Source organism: Bombus vosnesenskii, unplaced genomic scaffold (assembly GCF_011952255.1).
Source record: "Bombus vosnesenskii isolate JDL3184/JDL3185 unplaced genomic scaffold, Bvos_JDL3184-5_v1.1 scf7180000013305, whole genome shotgun sequence".
NCBI classification, from domain to species: Eukaryota; Metazoa; Arthropoda; class Insecta; order Hymenoptera; family Apidae; genus Bombus; species Bombus vosnesenskii.
Window position 1 is genome coordinate 98,231 of NW_022882954.1, and position 19,376 is coordinate 117,606.

Sequence of the window (19,376 nt, forward strand, 5' to 3'; positions counted from 1 at the left end):
TTCGTTGCTCTTACTAACTATAAATCCACTTTGCAAGATTATGGTACGGTTAAAGGCTTCTTACATTATAAACTTTTCTTTGCTCGTCGTTCTATATTTCAAATTGGAAAGAACGATTTATTCGTGCCGATCGATGCAACGAAATAAGCGACTAATTATAATATAATAGTATTAAATAGTAGTGGTAAATATAAATGTATTTCGGATCGAATCGTAAACGATTTTTGAATATCGGCTAGGTGGTTATAAGCACATTTGCTGCCATCTGACGGGGACGTTCCGCATCGGACGTTGTTGCAAGGGAATGCTGAAAGATGTCCGGCGATCATATATGCGGTAAATTCGCATGAATCGTTGTGCGATGAAATCCTCGTCTTACGTCTGGCTTTTTGCATTCGTGCAGATGCTATCGCCAAAGTTAAAATTTAAATGAACGATCTGTGTTTTTACTATCGGCAAGTAAAGTAGTATCGGCCGACACATGGTTGGAAGGATGTTTTATTATTATTCTTGCAACGAATTCGTATAGAAATACAGGATAGGTGGCATAAATATGCGTGCGTTGTCCTTATCGATTCAACTAATCGTAATTTGGTAAAATAGCAGCAGCCTATATTCCGTATTACTAGAATTCGATAGAAATTTTATAGAAAGATATTTTCGTAAAATAGTATCTCGTAGAAATGATATTTTCATAGAGAAAGATCCAAGAGTAAGAAATTTCATAAAAGATGAAAAAAAGTTAAGAAATAATAATAAAGAATTTCTGTGTAACGTTTCGAAGAATTGACCCTGCGGAGGAATTTGCGATACCTATGAAGACGCCTGCGTCTCTGTCCTATTGATCGACCCGAATCCACAGGAGCTGTGTATACCGTGAAGCGCCGTGATTCGCGTTTTCTGCCGGTTTTGCACGCGATCTGTAATTATCGGGCGACTCGTAGCGGTCACGACACTTGGCCGAATGCGAGTCTCTGCAAGTTTAAGAGCAGGTTGCCGCAGTTATCCGGCTGATGAAACGAAGAAAAGTACGAGAGCTTTAGACTTTCGAGAATTGTTGTCTATTTTATTGGTCTTCGAATCTTTCTTGTACAGCAATGGTGACAATATATTTGGGATTCTTTCGCATCGTTGGTAAAGCATGGTACACGAGCGGTTTAGCTTCCATCTGAGATACACGCGTAATTATCAAAGTGTTCGGTCCAAATTATTCTTAACGGTTTATCGATAACAGAGTAGAGTTCTCTTGCTGAAAGTACGAAGAAACGTACGACGTACTGTATCGGATATACGTGTGGCAGGTTCCTGTTCAAGAACCGTGTATTATAAATTTAAACGTGACTGTTCGAATGCTCGAATTATCATTGCGCTATGCGACTAGCACCGAATACGATTTGAATCTCGTTTTCGGCAAGCACGAAGCTCGTGGATTTAAATTTAGCGTTACGCAGTTTATCGCAACAAAGTTCGTCAACTTTATTATTTTAATCGTTCGAATCGAAAAGTTACTTCGTAACTTTTAGTTAAAAAATTTCTTCTATTTTTAAAATGAGTGTAAAGTACAATTTACAATTGTTAACGTTTCTTAAGTGTATTTATAAAACGGATTTTTTTGTTTGTTTTCAAAGTATTTGTTTTGTGCGAATCTTTGTTGTCTTGCGACGATCGATTCTATCAATTCTATATTTGCCGAAAGCTTGGCTCTTTTAACCAATGATATACGTTTAGAAAAATATTGCTTCCAAGTACACGCCCGTAAATCGATATAAATATCGTAATAAATCGTAAATAATTGTACCATGCTCCGCAAGAGTAGCCCGCTTAACGTTCAATTTGTCCATACTATAGCGGTGCAACTAACGATCCTGCGCGTCAAGCCCAACTTGATAATCACGGATCGCCAGTGCACCCAACTCGACGGTCGATTCCGACTAAACTTACTTCTTATTACACGGATTTCTTGAAAAAATCGTTTAGTCGTCGACAATTCGATAGAGCAACGTACGTATATCCTCGCAAGTTCTAACGTTACATTCAAGTTCTCGCGATACTCGAAGCCGCATTTCGCTTCTGTTAAATCAATAACACGGGCACAACGGTTTACCAAAGACCTTTATCGATCGAACAAAACCAACTGCTCGATTATTATCTCTCGGTAAAGTTTTCTATCGTTTAAAAATTGTCTAACGAATGCGGCAACGTTACGAGTTTGTAATACGCGATGTACAGATTGGCCTGTCGTTGATCGATAGGTGGACGATCGCGCCAGAGTAAACCTATATTTAAGAATTTTCGGGCTTTCGTCTTTCGTTCGTGTGTTTCTTATTTTTTATTTGGACCAGCTCTTAAACGATAACGCCTTGTTGGGCGAGCAATTGTTTCCTTTGATGAAGGCTCGGCGACTCTCCTTCCATCTCTGCCGGCTTAACACCGTCCAACGACTTTGACGTCTTTAAATTATTCAAAGCTTTCAAACAGTTGTTCGTAGTCATTTCTAAGGACTTGGAGCTTTTCAGCGACGCGTTCGCCAGTTTCTTTATAGTCTCTGAAATAGGACACTTGATGAAATCGGCTCTCTCCCTTTCCTTCTCTTTGATCCTCTGATTATTCTCCACGGTCAGCATGGAATCTTTCGATTCCACTTGCTCTTTCATTTCCGCTTCTTCTTTCGTGTCTTTCGCCTCTTTCGCGTCTTTCGCGTTTTTCGTTTCTTTGGAATCGTGGTTTTTCGTTTTTGCACTTTCCTCCGCGTTCGATCCTCTCAGGACGTCAGGACCGGGTGACCCGGTCTGATCTTGACCCGATTCCACGCGACCGTTATTATTATTCGTCTCTTCGTCCTCTTTGCGGTCGTCTTGGCCCAATAAAGACTTTGGCGGTGCCTCGACGTAGCCGCTTTCGTCGCTGTCCACTTCCTCGTCCAAGGAGTCCAAAGTCAAGAAAGGGGAGTCGTCGTTTTGCAGCAAGTCGTGACTCATTCTGCCAGGGTACTTTTCCATCACTCGTCTCTCTCTATCCTGCGGATCGTCCAACCTGCACAATATCTCGCCTCTTGGTCTATAATCCACCACGTCGTCAAAGTCCTCGACGTACTCGAAATCGAACACATGCGACGCAGGATCCTCTATCTCTTCCTCCTCCTCCTCCATCGATTCGTCCTCTTCGTTCCGATGTGGAAACCTTTCACGACCGGTGTGCACCGTGTTTCGACGGTGAAAACGCGGACTTCCGGCACAGGTCATGAAGTTTGGCGAACCTTCGGAATTTCTTCGGGGACCTGCACCTCTTACGACCGCGTCATCCGAGAACATCACTCTTCTGTCTATTCGCTGTTCCGTTGTCTCACCTGTAATGTATGCGCGTTACGTTACCATAGTTTACGAACGAGCAAACGTGGCTATAGTAATTCGTATCTCCGACGATCTCGAGTAATCTAGTTCCGATTATTTAGCCGAATTGTTCCGCTTCCAGTTGCGCTCGAGTTCGAGTAACTCGACCGTATTTCTATTTCTACTCGCTATGTCTCTGTTACATTAATTTTAACGGGTTTGAAAAACGTGAAAAAAGAAACAAGAAACTATCGGTCTAGGGACTAGGGAAGTGGACCTTGATACGTTGAAAATTGTTAGAAAAATTAGTCACAGCTCGGTCATTATGCTAATACGTTATATTAGCGATTGTTAGATAAGATAAACTTTATATTAATAAGATAGTCGATGTATGTAATCGGGGATAATCTGAACCAAGTTTAACCGACCTATACAGTTTATCTTTTTCTACTCAAATTTCTCTCTGGTATCAGTTTTTAAAGTTCAAAGTTCTTTAACGATCTTCCTTAATTTTGAAACAATTAATTTCACGATAATTCGCTGTAACCATATTTCTTTTATACCTATATATTTTCAAATTCATCGTATTATCTTTTAGCTAGGTTCATCGCCCGATTCATTATACATATATACGTATACGTACATATATATTTGAGAGAAAAGGCAAAATTGAAAAAATTACTTGATTTATATAACTAAAATAACTTGATTTCGATATACCTGTAGCATGGTGATCTTCCGGACCTGGAGCTCTTTCTTCGCTGGTCGCGGTGCTGGCTGTTTCACACCCGCTCGAAATACTTCCGTTCTCGTCGGAAGATTCGCGATTCAGAGCATCGAGTAATCGAGCGAGCCTCCAGCTATCTTGATCTTGCCAACTGTGCGCCACGTTCTCTAGTGTCCTCAACTCTTCGAGGATCCTCTGCTGCTCTATTTCCTCAGCGACGATATCTTCCTCGATCGCTGATAATTTCGGCGCGCTTTTCGATCTCTCAAGGGGAGGTCGGTAATTCTGGCCTCCGATACTGAGAAGTAGCTTTCGTCGTGGTAAGGAAGGGTTCTCATACAGAGCGTTTGCTAGCGATAATCTGAAAAAAAAGAAAACGATGTTCACAGTTTTAGAGATTTAGTCCCCTCACTTGGCGTTATCACCCTTTTCTATAACAGCGTGAAAAAATCTAAATTACTATAAAAATAATTATCTAAATATCTAAATTACATTCTACTCAAAAAAAAAAAAAAAAGACATTAATTTTAGTTGGTCAATACGTGGTTATTGATAGGTATTACGTTCCTCTCGTAACACGTAGAAATAGTTGTTATAAAATTCGTGCATCGTTATCTTACACGAATACAAAATCACGGTCGATCGTTTGATTTTTTGATAATTTCAAATAATTGTTACGTTTGGTCTGAAACGAGTCGGTGTCTCAATGCTTATATATGGAACCGTTTTCGCCAAAAGTTAAAGCACAGTTGACAGTAGAGTCCAAGTACACGTATCTATCGAATTTTGAGTATTTGGCTTGCCCAAAGAGAAATTACGCTCTGCCACAAAATCATTTATACTTGGAAATCGATACAATTATCATTAGCGCATTTTCAATAAAATTACTCGAGAAACGAAGAAACTTTTAATTTCTTCGACAGATATCCGGCTCAAAGTTCTGTCATTCGGGACAAGCATCTGTAATTTGCAACAATTGATCGGGATTTTGATCGTGCGAAAACATAAATCTCCGATATTATTTGAAGGAAAACGACTATCGTCGTGATCGTTTCTTTTTCGAAACATTCGGTTAGATACGCGTTGTCGAACGATCGAATTTGACCCGAATCGTGACTCGATTGCTGCGATCGTGTTCTACGAACGCGACCCAAATTGTCTCTTCAGCGAGAGGTTACGGTCTTACGGTAGCTCTTGTCGACTGGCAAATGCCTGACAATGCTGGCACACACACACACACAAAGTGCATCTGATTTCCCCGCCGTCGAATTCCTGCGGGAATTCACTGGCCTCGATATTCTTACGGGCTACGTCTAATATATGCCGAGTATATGCTATGTACACTGAACACTTTATTTATTTATTTCTATTTATTATCCATTACAGGCAGAGACTTACGATCAGTAAGGAGAACAAGAAAAGAGAACGTTGTACGTAGCGTATAAGACGTTGTGCGTAGCTGCTAATCGGAATTAAAAGGATACGATTAATAAATAAACACATATACGGGTATACGTTACCGTTTCTCGGCTCGATAAAAGTAGTAATAGAGGGTTTTGCTTGTGCTGGGTCCAACGATGATTTCGAACGTGAAATAAGAGACCAAGAGCAACGTATGCGTAGAACTTCTTTGCCTTATCGAATTGGGTACGTCTTTTTCCGCGAGACGGAGAGTCGACGTTGAGGCAACGTTAATAGCAGAGAAAACGGGAAAGTAAAAAAAGAAAACTTACCCCACAAGTTCGTTTGTGACGAGGAAAGGACTATTCCTTACTCCTATGAGTAGGAATAAGCGTAGATGAGGAATAACGAGGACCGATCGATTCGGACCGATTGGAGGACCGATAAATTCGAATTTGCTCGTTTCGACTACGGCAACATCGATCGATGCCGATTACGATACCGCGAATCCGTTCGCGTCCTTCTTCGCGTAATTCTTTTCAACGATCACGCCGTTCTCTCTCGTACTTGCGCATAACACACGATCGATTTGCTTACCTAGCATTTTGTCTGGAGACCTTGTCCCGTCGGAATTCTAGAAGCGCTTGCTGTAACCTGGCGTTCAAGGTCGAGGCCAGCCTCCTGGCGGTGGACTCTTTGCTACAGAGGGCAGCGTGGCACCTGAGCTCTGGCCTCAACCTACGTCCTTCGTGCCGGTAGACCCAGACGAAGAGGCGCGGATGAGAAGCAGGTGCCGTGCAATAGGTCACCCTATGCGCCCAGTACTCCGTCAAACCGTGATCCTTGGTCGTGGCGGTCAAACCGCCGTTCGTGACCGTCAACCTCATCGACACGTCCGGCCTGCTGCTGGTAACGTAATTGCGCCATAACGTCGACACTGGTTTCTCTACACAGCCCTCTCCTGCGATTTCAATCAGAATTTCTTGTCAAATTATGGCGAAATTACCATATAATTATGGTTAATTTATGTTGCGTTTTATGTATTATGTATTATGTTTTATGTATGCGCGAGTAGGGATCAGAATTTTCTTATTCGACAGTGGCGGCATGATGCATCTAACGTTCTAGGCACGTTTTAGCACTTTACCGATCGTTAGCGTTTCAACGGCATACGCACGCCCGACCGGCAGCTCGGGCGCAGATTCTCCCTTTAGACTCTCTGTTTCGGTTTAAACGCTCCGATACCGTTCTTTTTGTTCATCGCGAACGGTACCGTTTTTCAAATTGGTATAAAACCGCGAGATCTTACAAAGCGACGCACCTGAGCGTACCAAAGTACCTTGGTGCTAAATAACGAACTAATGCTCGAATAACGAGAAAGATTGTCGGCGACAAACAAACCGATTAATCGGCTATCGGTCGGTAAAGTGTTAATCAAGCTCGAGTGAAATTATATCAAATAGAACAGGAATATTATTTCGTAAAATTACGGTATTTAGTAATTAGATTGCTTATATCTAAACTTTGTTTCGAGTATTTCTGAGCGAGGTCGGTTAAAAACGACGAGTATTTGATGGTCACCTCTATGACGATCTATAAGAAGAAAAATATCGAATTTCACGTCTCGACGTAGATGTTGATACTGTCCTTACAGACGCAGTTTGTCAAACGTAGCGTTTATACGTTTTGCTTTTAGGCTCGCAACGCACGAAATTATATCGATTTTGCCATCGATCTTTGAAATTTTCTCTCTTAAATCTTCTCGACGAATGCTTCTGTCTTTGCAGATACACACCGTATCGTTGTATATTTTTGGATAAAAACCTAGCACGTTTCAAAATGTAAAGTCGTACGACACATGTTGGAAAGAAGTAACCTGTTATTCGTGGATCGTTGCCTCGTTCCATCTTCTCGCTCCTCTAAAATAACGATACTATTGGTTTCGTTAAAGCATCGTCGTATTATGTATACCATTGGCATTGCAACTAGTTTCGAACCAAGATGTCTCTATACAATGCAGAAGGTTGTTACGTTGTTACGATCAAACAACGTAACAATCGCCTTACTGTTATTATTATTCGTGTTATATATATCGCCATTATTATTCAATGTTTGTATCGCGGTATTATTAAGAGTGGCATCGGCGAGTAACAGTAATCGAGACAAAAGCTCCGCGTACACGAGTTTCACCGCTCGTTTCCGCGTACAATTACACGTAGTACAATTACACGGTACATAATATCTATTACTTGCATTAGAGAGGTCGAAACAAAGTGGTTCTGTCGAGGGTTAAAGCCAAGACGCGGTCTATATTCGCACGAATCCGAACGTAAAACTATTCTTTGCTTGTTTTGCATCGGGTCGCGATACGTCTCTCTGTTATGGCTTATGGAAAACGACAGCGATTTCTCAAAGGAGATCCCGAGAGCAGCGTAAAGCTATCTACGTCGGAGTAATCGTAAGAAAATCGTAAGAAATTGAAAAGAACAGTTATAAGATGAAAACAACGGCGAAATAAGGAAATAAGAAGCGAATAGATTTCTCAAAGCCTGGAAAACGCTGAAAACTTGAAAACGCCGCAATGTCCGTCCGACTTGACGGTTCGGGACTTGAAAGTTCGGGACGATCTGTTTGCATCGGGAGGATGTTTGAAGAAGTGCCTGGAAGAAGCGTAAGAAAGGACGGCGAGCGGTCGTTACCACCGAATGCCTTGGCGCGTGTACGCCTCGACTAGACAGACATTCCAGCTTCTAGACGCGTACGGAATACACGGCGAGGAAACTAAATCGAGGAACAGGCATATCCTGACCTTCGATACAGTTCGATCGGCCGTTCTTCGTTCGTTGCTCGGATCGCGTTACCAATTTAGAGATACAGGAAACGCCAGTAGTAGTACAGTTACTTACAGTAAAGAAAGCGATGGAAGGGAGCGCGTGAGTCGCGAAGAAACGAACAGGACAACGACAGGGTGCGACGACGGACGAGCAATAGCGGGTAAACGTCGCCACGAAGTAACCCGCTCTCTTCTAACAGAGCAGAGATGACTAATTGCAAGCCGTCGGGTCATCGCACGAGTAACTAAACCTGATCCGCATTCTCTATAATAATTTGCTACGCCGTTTCCTTTTGTTGGCTCGTCGTATACAAAGTTCCATTCGATTCGTACGAGTTTTATTTATTCCAATGAAATTTCTGATAACGCTCGATCAAATTAATTATCGCCGATCAAATCCTATCGAACGAAATTCAATTAAAACGTGAATTCCTGTTGTACGTGTTGGAAAGGAGACTGTAGCGCGTCGAAGTAAGAAGAAGAGTTCGTATTTATACTTTTCTCGTCGGACCTCCTGCCTACGCTTAAATTTTCAAACTCTTAGATCGTTTGTTATTTAAGACAGTTTCCAGTCGATTTGTAATTGTTTTCGGACTCGACTCGATTTTCTATCTCTTTCGCGAGACTTGGAATTCCTCGTTTGTGGCTAATAACGGGCAGAACTCGAAAGAATTGATATCTAGATAGAACGAATAAAATCTATTTTTACGATATTTACGATCGATTACGCTTATGATAAAGAAAAATATCCGAGACAATGGCACGATAAAGATAAATATGCGAGCCACTTGTCAAACCCATTAGTCGCTAATTCGTTATTTCCTTGGATTGTAATCGCGACAGAAACGTATTATCGAGAAACAGTTGCCACGTATTTGAAACTAGGGAACAACAACGGCGAAAGAATGGAAAATGGAAAACCTAACCCAAACATCGATGCACGAGAACGCGTAGAATGTCTCGAAAATGACTATAGAAGTCTAAAGCAACGGAATTAGTTAATCGATATAAAAGGTATATAGAATCGGATGGAAATTATTTTCACAATGTACGATGTTTCGAAGAAGGTACACGTTTCACCGATGTTCTATCTCGGAATTCTTCTTCGAGTTTTGCAAACTTGTATAGCTTGGGTCAGTGAACTCGTCTGGGACCGGCTAGGCTGACGGTCTAATTAAAAAAAGATACGTAGGTCCGTTTAAAAAAAAAAAGTAGCATTTGCCTTAAGAATTTTGGTGGTATGTCCGCTTACGAAAGATTTATAAATAATGCTGCGTTTCAGCAATACTTTCATGCAATGATTAAAACGCGATAGCCTATATTATCGCGTGTAACTACGTTCATCCGTATTTGCTAATTCGATTAATTGCATCTACCTACGTATATTGATTAAATTGCCAATTAAATTGCTCGTTACGTACATTATTTCGTGTTGTTATAATTAGATTCTTCGATGCTGCACGACTGAATTTATATAGAATAGCTATAATAGAAATTATCACGCAGCTCTATCTTCGTTCGACGATAGTAAAGCGATTATGTTTTAACATAGGTTGAATCAAACGATGGAACGTTAGTCGATAGAATGCTATCGCAGGGTATTATAAATCGTAACAGGCGTGTGAATTTTATCCATTTAAATAAAATATGTATGATTCTGCGATGGAAAAAAATGGCAAACAAAGTAAAATAATTAAAGCGATACTACTAAGTGATCAACAAGGAAATAATTTTAATCGTGTTGACATGAATTTTGATCGATAAATATTATTAGCACCTATATAAAAGCCGACTTTCACCTTACGTAAAGCACTGCGCTTTCTATTTAATAAAATTATACATTTTATTTTTACTTTGCGCGAGGAAAAAAAAAGATTAATTGGAAATGAAAAGGGAAGGAACGAACGAACTGAAAAGGGAAAAAGATCGGAGAATAACGTTTCTAACGAGAACGAAATACATTGATGTTCTACCGGATTAGAATTGCAATCATTTGCCATTTATCAAATATATTTTGATCGAGCAAGCATGCGACATTCGAGTAAATTCATCCACCGATTGCAAGAGCAAATGTTGCGTCGACGCGGTGTTTCATCTATGGCATTCTTTTCGATAAATTTACATCGATGAATCGTATTTCTATTTTCTATTTTCGCTGGTTTCTCGGTGTTAGATCCACGCGAGTCTTTCGTCTAGATGCATATCGAGATAAAGATTTAACGCTGTCCTTTCCCCGATTAGATCTTCGCTGTTCGGATCGACTTGGCCATGTTGCGCGTCTTGCGGTGAAAGTAGCGTGAACCGACTTTCAGTGGGCCAAGAAGTGGGAAACTCGGATTAACACGAACGTGAACGAGTAACAACAGTACGAATAACCGTATTTTCTTTCGTCCATACGCTGCAATTTTCTAAATTTTGAAGAAACGAAAGTGCCCGCTTTATCCGTTCGTAGCGCTCGCACCATTCGTTCCGCCGTATGATTTTTAATAGGTTCATTTATTTCGTAACGTATAAGGTGATCCTCATAAATATTCATGTAGTAAAATAGAAGTATGTGTTATACAGAAGGAATCGTAGCAACTAGATATTCTCAAGACATAAAATATAAAGAAACGGATGATAAATCTCGTTTTAGAAAACCTAGTCTCCGATCGGATTGGACGTTTCGCGCGCGCATTTCAAGATCGATGAGTTTTGACTATGGTCGTAACCGGGACCGATCGAGATCGCGAATAAAGAGGAAGCAATCGGATCGGAAAAACAGTGCAGCTGTCGAGGAGTCGCTGAAACGAAGATAATTACATGTTACGAGTAGTATCTTTAAAGTGCGAGCATACAGCTTACCTTACAATTTCATTTTATATGGATTTCGTAGATAGATAAGTTATATCTTTTTAATACGCGTTATTTCGTTTCTATCTAGATGAAACTATATCGCTATTATATTTGAAATAATTAGAATCGAGCTGTTTAAGGTCGATTCGCTTTTGTATAACTTATAGTTTTATGGTTATTGAAATTTTTCATTAGAAAATTACTCGGTTAGAACTACTCGGTTAGAACGAGTCGGTCTTCGAATGAGGATGAAATTTATGCAAATTCAGAAACCTGTTGCTTTTGAAAGGAAAAATCAGCAACGTTGAGTTTAATCTCTCTTATGCTTGTTTGTATGCGCACTTTGTACGTAGCCTTGTACGAGAAGCAAACGAAATCAAAGATAGACGTTAAACCGTGAGATGGTCAGAAAATAATCAAGGTTTTTAACAATCGATATCTCGTTTGGAACTTTGTAACGTAAATTATTCGTATGTTCGGTCATCGAATTCGTTCATTCGTCACGTTTTACGCGCTTCGTTCGCCAGGTATTTTTACCATCGACGTTTTTCTCTATGCAAATACGAAGGACAAACTATCCTGTCGTTAATATAAAACCACTCTGTGCCGATTAAAAATACTTTTGTTTTTCCGAAAAAGAAGATTAAAAAGAGTTTTGTTTTCCCGAGTAGCGGAGAATAATCAATTACGAGTTCTACTGTTATACGAGAAAGTGCACGAGAAAATCTGTCTATCTATCTATCTGAAAATCTATCTTTATCTGTTGCACGATAATTTTTATGATCGCAACATTGTAACTGTCACCAACGAAACGATCGTCTTCTTCGTTTCACGACTCTTTGAATGTTGTACAGTCGCATAGAGTATATAGCGTTGCGGACAAAGTGGTTCCAATGTAAATAACAGACGAGTTAATTATTTCGAAAAGAATGCGATAAATATTTCATGATTCGTAATTACGCGCAAAGTTTAGTTTCTCGTTGCTTTCGTTACATCAAGCGGCTAACCGTATAACGTTAAATTCTTGATTTACGTCAATACATATTCTCGCACTATGAAATTCAAATTTTTCTCAGGCGCAACGGGCAACCGAATCCAATTAACTTGCGTGTTTCATCCGACATTCCGCGCATATTCCGTCCGTTTCGAAAACTGCGCACTTGAAACAAGTACGAATCTTGGGTTTCGTAATTAAATTCAACGCGGTTTCTACCGCATCGTTTACAGTTTTACGGTTTACGGTTTACGATATTCCTCCGATTTAATTGTTTAATGGCCCAACGTACCAAATTCGAAAAAAACAAGAAAACTGTAAAATTAACCGGTGATTTTTAAAAGTTTCCTCGTTTCTGTGCCATTTACGGCAAGCGCCAATAAACAAATATCCCGATACTTTCTGTACGCGTTGTTTACAACGATTCCAGCCAACGTGCGGAGTTTAAACTCGTCTAAATTTTACCCGAGAAAACAACATTTCGTAGGCATCGATCCAAGAGAAATGGCGAGCGATTACGAAACATCTTGTCGTTCGGGTAAATCGAATCCCGGTTGAATACAATCGATAAAGGTGAACCGTGCGAGCAAACGATCGTAAAAATCCGGGCCATTAGTCTATATTCTCGGTTCTCACGAACGGATTAGCACCAGGTTTTCTTACACGTTCTCATTTATGCTGGTTTCTTACGCCTCTGTCATTGGCCACTTTGTCTTCTTCACACCGCCGATAGCATTCGTCATTGTCATTTTTATGCTCCGGTGGAAATTTTCGTTTGCTCGAGTATCGCGATATTATACATACTATGCATGTATGCGAGTACAAAGTCTTGGAACCTGCTAATTATCTTTATCGCGTTCCGCTTATCGTCTAACTGTGTTACGTCAATAGCCATCCCAGGATATAGCCTGGCGTCCACCCGAATACATTCGGTGGGCGCGTTTCTTTAAAACCGGCCGAATTTATTATTACTTGTTAATTTAAAACTGCCCATTTGCGCAAATATCGTCTCTTTTCGAACGAATAAAAGCGCTTACGCCAGTGATCATAGGATAGATCGAGTCTTTCCGTTGAGAGGATTCGCGCGAGAATTTGTTTGCGCGAAAAGCGTCGAGACGTTGTACGTGCGTTTATTACGAACTCGATATCCGATTAAAATCAACGATCGTTCGTACGACATATCTGGAAAAGAAGTTTCAGGCTTTCTGCCAGTTCGAGACAACGATCAACGTGCGTGTATAAATTTCTAAGATTGATCATCGGTGCAAGGTTTGCTTTTGTTTCATGTTAATTAGAATAATAAAAAAATGATAAGTATGTATGTAAGTAAAGACGAAGCCACGAATATCACTAAACTCCTGTCAAAGTACAATCGCGAGACTACAGATTGCTCCATCGTTCTCCGTTTGTTGTCACGTACAAGCTTTGTATTCGCTGCATTCTTCAGATTCCGTACGATCGCGTATAATAGCGCGTACGTGTTTATTACAGCCTGTACGATTCGTAGGAAATTTTGCAACGAGCTTGTTTAAAATTTCCAGCGGTACCTGCCGTTAGCCGGTTTGCTCTACGACACCCGTTCCAGTTTCACCCGTTTTTGCAAACACGATGTCGTCGCAAGAATCAAAAGTATATATGTAAGAACGTTGGCTGCAGGCGTAAATTCGTGGCACGAGCGAAATCGGGTAGATTTTACGGCTTAAAAGAGGACGAAAATCAAGAATATGGGAAATGTAGGAAATATATAGGAGTGGAACGCTATAGCATCTTATAGATCTTATAGATGGAACGTCCGTTTTAAAAATTATCATATTCACCTATACACCTATATAGTTTTTTTAACTCGATAGCGCGATTCTTCTCCGATCAATTATTATAAAATTATAACATTATCTCCGGAGAAAGGTTACGGTAATCTGCGGATTTTTACGCATTTGATACGCGCAATACACAAATATATACATGCACGTAGGATGACTTTTAATACGTAAAACGATTTCTCGCCTATTCTTTCAAAATTTCGTTCTTTCAACTACTTTGAACGAGACACGCCTATCGCGATAGTATTGGCGAAATTTCAAACAGATCCGAAGATGTACATGCAAGTTACAGGGTATTTATTTGAAGTTTGCAAAGATCGGCAAGGTATTATTTGAACGGTCGATTATTGATTACAGGGTTACTTATACAGGGCGTCCCGCATTCACAGTGGATTCTGCATATGAAAAGAGTAAAAAACGTTCGTACAGACAGATGCCCTGTTTGACGTAGTTGACCTAGTTGTTTTCTTCCTTGACAAACTGTATCTGCATACCTCCGCAAGAGGTGTTCAAAACGACCTCTTTACGTCCAAACTGTCTCACTCTGTCCGTTTCTCGGGCTACCGTCTTCGCTTTTCGCCGATCTCGGTCGATTCTCTCGCAAAGCATCTCGCGGTGCTGTCATTTTATTTGAACGCGAAGCTTGCTGGACAACTTGAGGACGAGATCCAGCTTTTTATCGTTTTCGTTAGTTTCGTTTCGCAGAATCCACCGCCGAAGCGGCTCCCCGATACATATATACGATTATATGTACGTATCGCGTACATATAATAAAGCTACGGGGCAGCCGACACAGAGCGAGAGCACCGATCGTCATCGGTATACTACTGATTTTCCATCGAGCGTACGTTTGCAACTTCTTTTCGAGATTGCTTCAAATTCTACCTTTTAATTCTAAATTCGCGATAGTCGCGTCACTCGTTACATTGCTAACGAAATTTCACGCAATTTCGTACGATGCGTATGATAGGTGGCCAAAAAATGGATAAAAAAATTCGGTGGTAAGCGTTGGAATACCTTCGTCGACTACTATACACCGTAGGTATAGCGATTTTCTGGCGAATGTGTATCGTACGATTCTCGACACGTCGAGAGAAAGCAGCAGCAGCAGCGTCGTTGACAATGATCGTCACGATCGAACGAGCCAACGACGCGAGGTATCGCGCTGTTGGTATCGAATCGCAAGCGGAAAAACGGACGATCTGGAACGACGCGGAACAGGAAGCGTCGCTACGGGAGAGCCAGTCGGTTGCAGAACGAGTGGTATAGCAAAAGTATATACGACCGCTAGGCCGTAACACTCTGTTCGGTATTATCCAATTAAAGGTAATGCTAGCAACCCGTTAATTTTTCTTCCGTTAGACGGTCGGCCATTTTGCCGACCGGCCTCGAGTTCATCGTGTTTTCGAGAAAATGAGAGCTACGGCCCGCTAGCGGCCGACCCGACGCGCGACAGCACGCGACAGCACGCGACGGCACGGTGGCCGTGCAACCGCTCCAGCGTTTGCCTTCCTAATGACATCGTGCTGCAGATGAAAAATCTGCGTGTCGGTCCATCGTTCGAATCTGCGGAGCTAACCAACCGTCACTAATAATAATTTTTTTACCATTTTCCTTTTCTTTTTACCATTTTTTTACGATTATTCGGATTATTCGGCGCTTCGAGTTCCGAGAACTGCCGACTAATCTGACTAATCTCTTTCGACTGATCAACATGGTAAGAAGAACATGGAACACTGGAACTTTCAAACCTTTCGAAATTCCTGTAAACTTTGTGTCATTTCTGTGACTGCGAACTCTCAAAGTCCAGATAAACAGTAGGCAATTTGTATCGATAAGTTGGCTTTTCTTTATGTTTTATATTCGTTCGATAACGATCTTACGAGAGCTTACAAAGTTCCGTACTTGGGCATCGTGAGTCTAAAAGTCGGGTTTCCGACCATCTGTGCGATAATCAGAACAATAACAGGAAATGAAAACTCGAAGAACCGTAAATCGTGGTAACTCGAGTGTTTGCGACTTTTTCTTCATGACGCACTTTTCGTTACATATTTTCCACTACCTGTTTGCGGTATCTTTAATGGAAAGTTAATGTTTTACGATCTACCGTAATCACGAGCGTTAAATCAAGTATCGAGCGCGTGGATTTGAAAGATAAGCTGATAAGTAACTCTGTGAAAAATGCTCTACTCGACAGAAGGTAGATGATACACGGAATCCTGTGGCGATAAGCGAATGTACGGTTCGAACGTTTAAAAACAGATAAAAGATAACGACGGTGGACGAACAAGCTTGAATCGTGTTTGATAATATCACGGAGACATATAACGTAGCGATAGTAGGAGAAACGGTATAACAACGGTGGCATCGATAAAGGCTAGCTTAAAGGAATAACTAGAAGAAATTGTGTTATGAATTTTACGTTACCGCAGGTACACACTGGTACTCGACGTTAAAAGGCAATAATTTTGAAAACTGATCGACCATTCGCTAAAACGTATCCACGGATATAGAGAAAGGAATTTATTTTTGTGTCGATTGTTTGTGTCGGTGCGGGTGCCGTCGTAGGTCGTGCCGTTGTTCGCGTTTCGTATCGCGTACATCGCTCCTAGCAGGGAGTCGAACGGTCGAATCGGGTGTTTAACCGAACCCGTTCAGCTCTTGTCGTTCCACGCCTTTTATATCCAAGAATTTGGGGGAAAAGGGGCAGTGCAGCTAGAAGGAATCCGTGTCCTAGGTGGCATTTTCGTGGAAAAGATCGTTGCATCGTATTGGTCTCGAGCCTTTCGTAGCATCAAAGCCGAGCAGCGTACAACCGTGCGAATAAGGGAATTCGCGCGAACGCAACAGAAGCAAGTAGACTAAATAGCGAGTAACTAGACTGCCAGCTGCTAGCGCGTTTACGGATTTGTGGGAAATTGAGAGATGCAAAAATGAACGGAATACTCGTGATATGGAAAAGTATGCAAAGTACGTAATATTCGAACTCGAGTAGAGTGTGATCTACCGTGAGTAGTGCAAGTACGTGCAAAGATCTAATTATACCAACGGTATATTCTACCGTTCGAACATTTCACTGACCAAACGTTCTACGAAATCGAACGATATTTTCCGCTCGTGTCCTTTTCGCTATTCCACAGCTACTCCTTCGCTGTTCCTTCCCGCGATCTTATATCTTTCCGTATCTCTGAAAACATGGGAACATGAACGAGCGAAACAACGTTTTTTACAACGTTTTACGCTTTTGATCCGCAAAATTTCGTAATTTTCTATCAGAAATAGAGGATAATCAGCCAATGAATTGATATTAACGATGTGAAATTATCAGGCTGCAAATTGTCTCTCTGGTGGCAATAAACGACGGAGATCGTTATCACCGTTCGTATACAGCGTATTTATTTTCCAACGCAAAACAATAAGTTGCTGGAATGGCGGTACGTTAACGACGCTTTTGTGCTTCGATACCGTCACCCATAGATACCGGAGACAGTCGACGATTAGTCATGCGTCCAATGAAATCCATTTATTATCCAACTGTATCGTCGATGAAACGACCATTAACGAATACGGCAAAGCCCATCCATCTATCCAAGTGTGAAAAGTAAGTTTCACTGTCGCGTAGCATTTTAATGGATAATAATAACGGATGTCGTTTCGTAATTGAAATACTCGAAGAGTACGGTAAGATCATTTTAAATATACCGGTCAGGGCAGCAACCCTTCGGATATGTGGTGTTTCTCCAACCAATTAATTCCCCAAAAGAGGAACGTTCGCCAGCTTTTATTAAAGTTGAAAGGAAACAAGATTTATCGAGTATATCGAGTTTCTACCCGATACGTATATATTTCCAGGTATATCGAGAAAATTCGATAAGCTGAAATTATTATCGCATCGTCGATCAATAAATCGCGAAAAGTTAAAATTCGTATTTTTATTATATAGAGGTTTGTTTCGCCTTCTAAACGTTGCAAAGAATAGACGGGCTGCATGTAAGGCTGTAACGGAAAGTTAGCCAATTAACGAGACAACAGGTTAAATCGCGAGTAGTATGGAATATCGATATCTCTCTTACACACGTGCAATTGAAATTACCATTATTTACGATATAGCCACGGATAAACAAAACGACTATACCTATGTACATTCCATTGTCGATATATCATATTTTCTATCTAAGGCTTCAAAGATTTTCTCTTTTCTACGTTTTCAAGTATCTCGGTCAAACTTTATCTCTGATTTTTAAAAGCATAGATAGATGGGCACGCAGGTAGCTTCCTCTTATTAATCTCGATATCAAACCTGAAATCTTGTCGCAAGCTTCCAAGATTTCTTCAGGTTTCAAACTTTTTAGTCAAATTATATTTATGATTTTTCAATCGCATTTCGAAGCATCTTTTCTTTGTACGCGTGTCTTTTATCGACCTTGATACCGTAGAGCATCATCGATATTCTTATAGGTTACGCCGTGGAATGTTAAGTATATCGTGTTTGGCCAGTACCAGAAGTTTAACTCGAGTTGACTTTGTCTTCTAAGCGGAGAAGCAACGTGACTTCGTGGTTATTGAATTTTTCTGTTATTTCTCGGTTGCGTCCAGTTGCCTCGAGTTTTTCATTGTCTCCGATACATTTCGAAACGCGTGCTGTTGCGAAACGGAATTAACGCATTTCTCCTGCGCTCGTTGCACCCACAACGATAGATAACGATTTCCAGGTAAAAGTAGACAGAAACACCTTTCGATCGTCCGTCGTTACGCGTAAAATGAATAACCGTTTCGCGTCTTGTACCAGCGCGATTCGCGTCGATTTGTCCACGTTGTGCAACTTTGCTGATTCTTGCAAAAATCTGCGAATAAAAAGAAAGGACCGTTGACGATAAAATCTAATTGCCACGTTATCCTCGCGTCTAGCCATATATTCGCAGTTATTAAGGTTAAAACCTATTAAACAGATATATAGATATATAAATTTGAAAGGCAGAGAGAGCAACGTCTATTTTCAATGTTTTTATGGGTTCGCGTCGGATAAGGTTAAAGATTGACGCGTTGATCAAAAAGAGGTTATATCTACGTTTCGTTGGAACGAAGCAACGTATGATTTCGCTTTTACTACGGCTAAAAATACACGGTCTCTTGCTACTGTATATGAATGCGTAGAAGAAACAACTATCCGAGTAGCGATAATGCTCGAACATTTCTCGTTTTCATAATAATTGAAACGGATACTTTCCGATATTCCAATATTCTACGGTTGCGGTACAGTATTCTACGACTCGAAACAAACGAATGCAGCGATACGTATAAAACGATGATTTTTTCCCTGCCATCTCGCTTATACCCAATAAAACGCCAAACTTCGTATTATATAGAGGATATTTTATTTATTTATCGTCAAGCGCAGATCATTTTCAATTCGTTCGATTCGAACGAGCCGTTCTCG

The 19,376-nt window shown here is 40.8% G+C and overlaps 1 protein-coding gene across 2 annotated transcripts in view; it reads right to left on the reverse strand.

Annotated features, from left to right (window-relative positions):
- Window positions 1-1,043: 1,043 nt before the first annotated feature.
- The window catches only part of LOC117234448, a 53,873-nt gene continuing 35,540 nt past the window's right edge, over window positions 1,044-19,376 (reverse strand). For both annotated transcript variants that reach the window (XM_033495652.1, XM_033495653.1), the window contains 3 exons: window positions 6,055-6,418; window positions 4,050-4,417; window positions 1,044-3,346 (listed from right to left, as the gene is read on the reverse strand). In XM_033495652.1, the coding sequence (XP_033351543.1) occupies window positions 2,346-3,346; window positions 4,050-4,417; window positions 6,055-6,418 (1,733 nt within the window). In that variant the 3' untranslated portion in view covers window positions 1,044-2,345. The remainder of the gene's footprint in view (window positions 3,347-4,049; window positions 4,418-6,054; window positions 6,419-19,376) is intronic.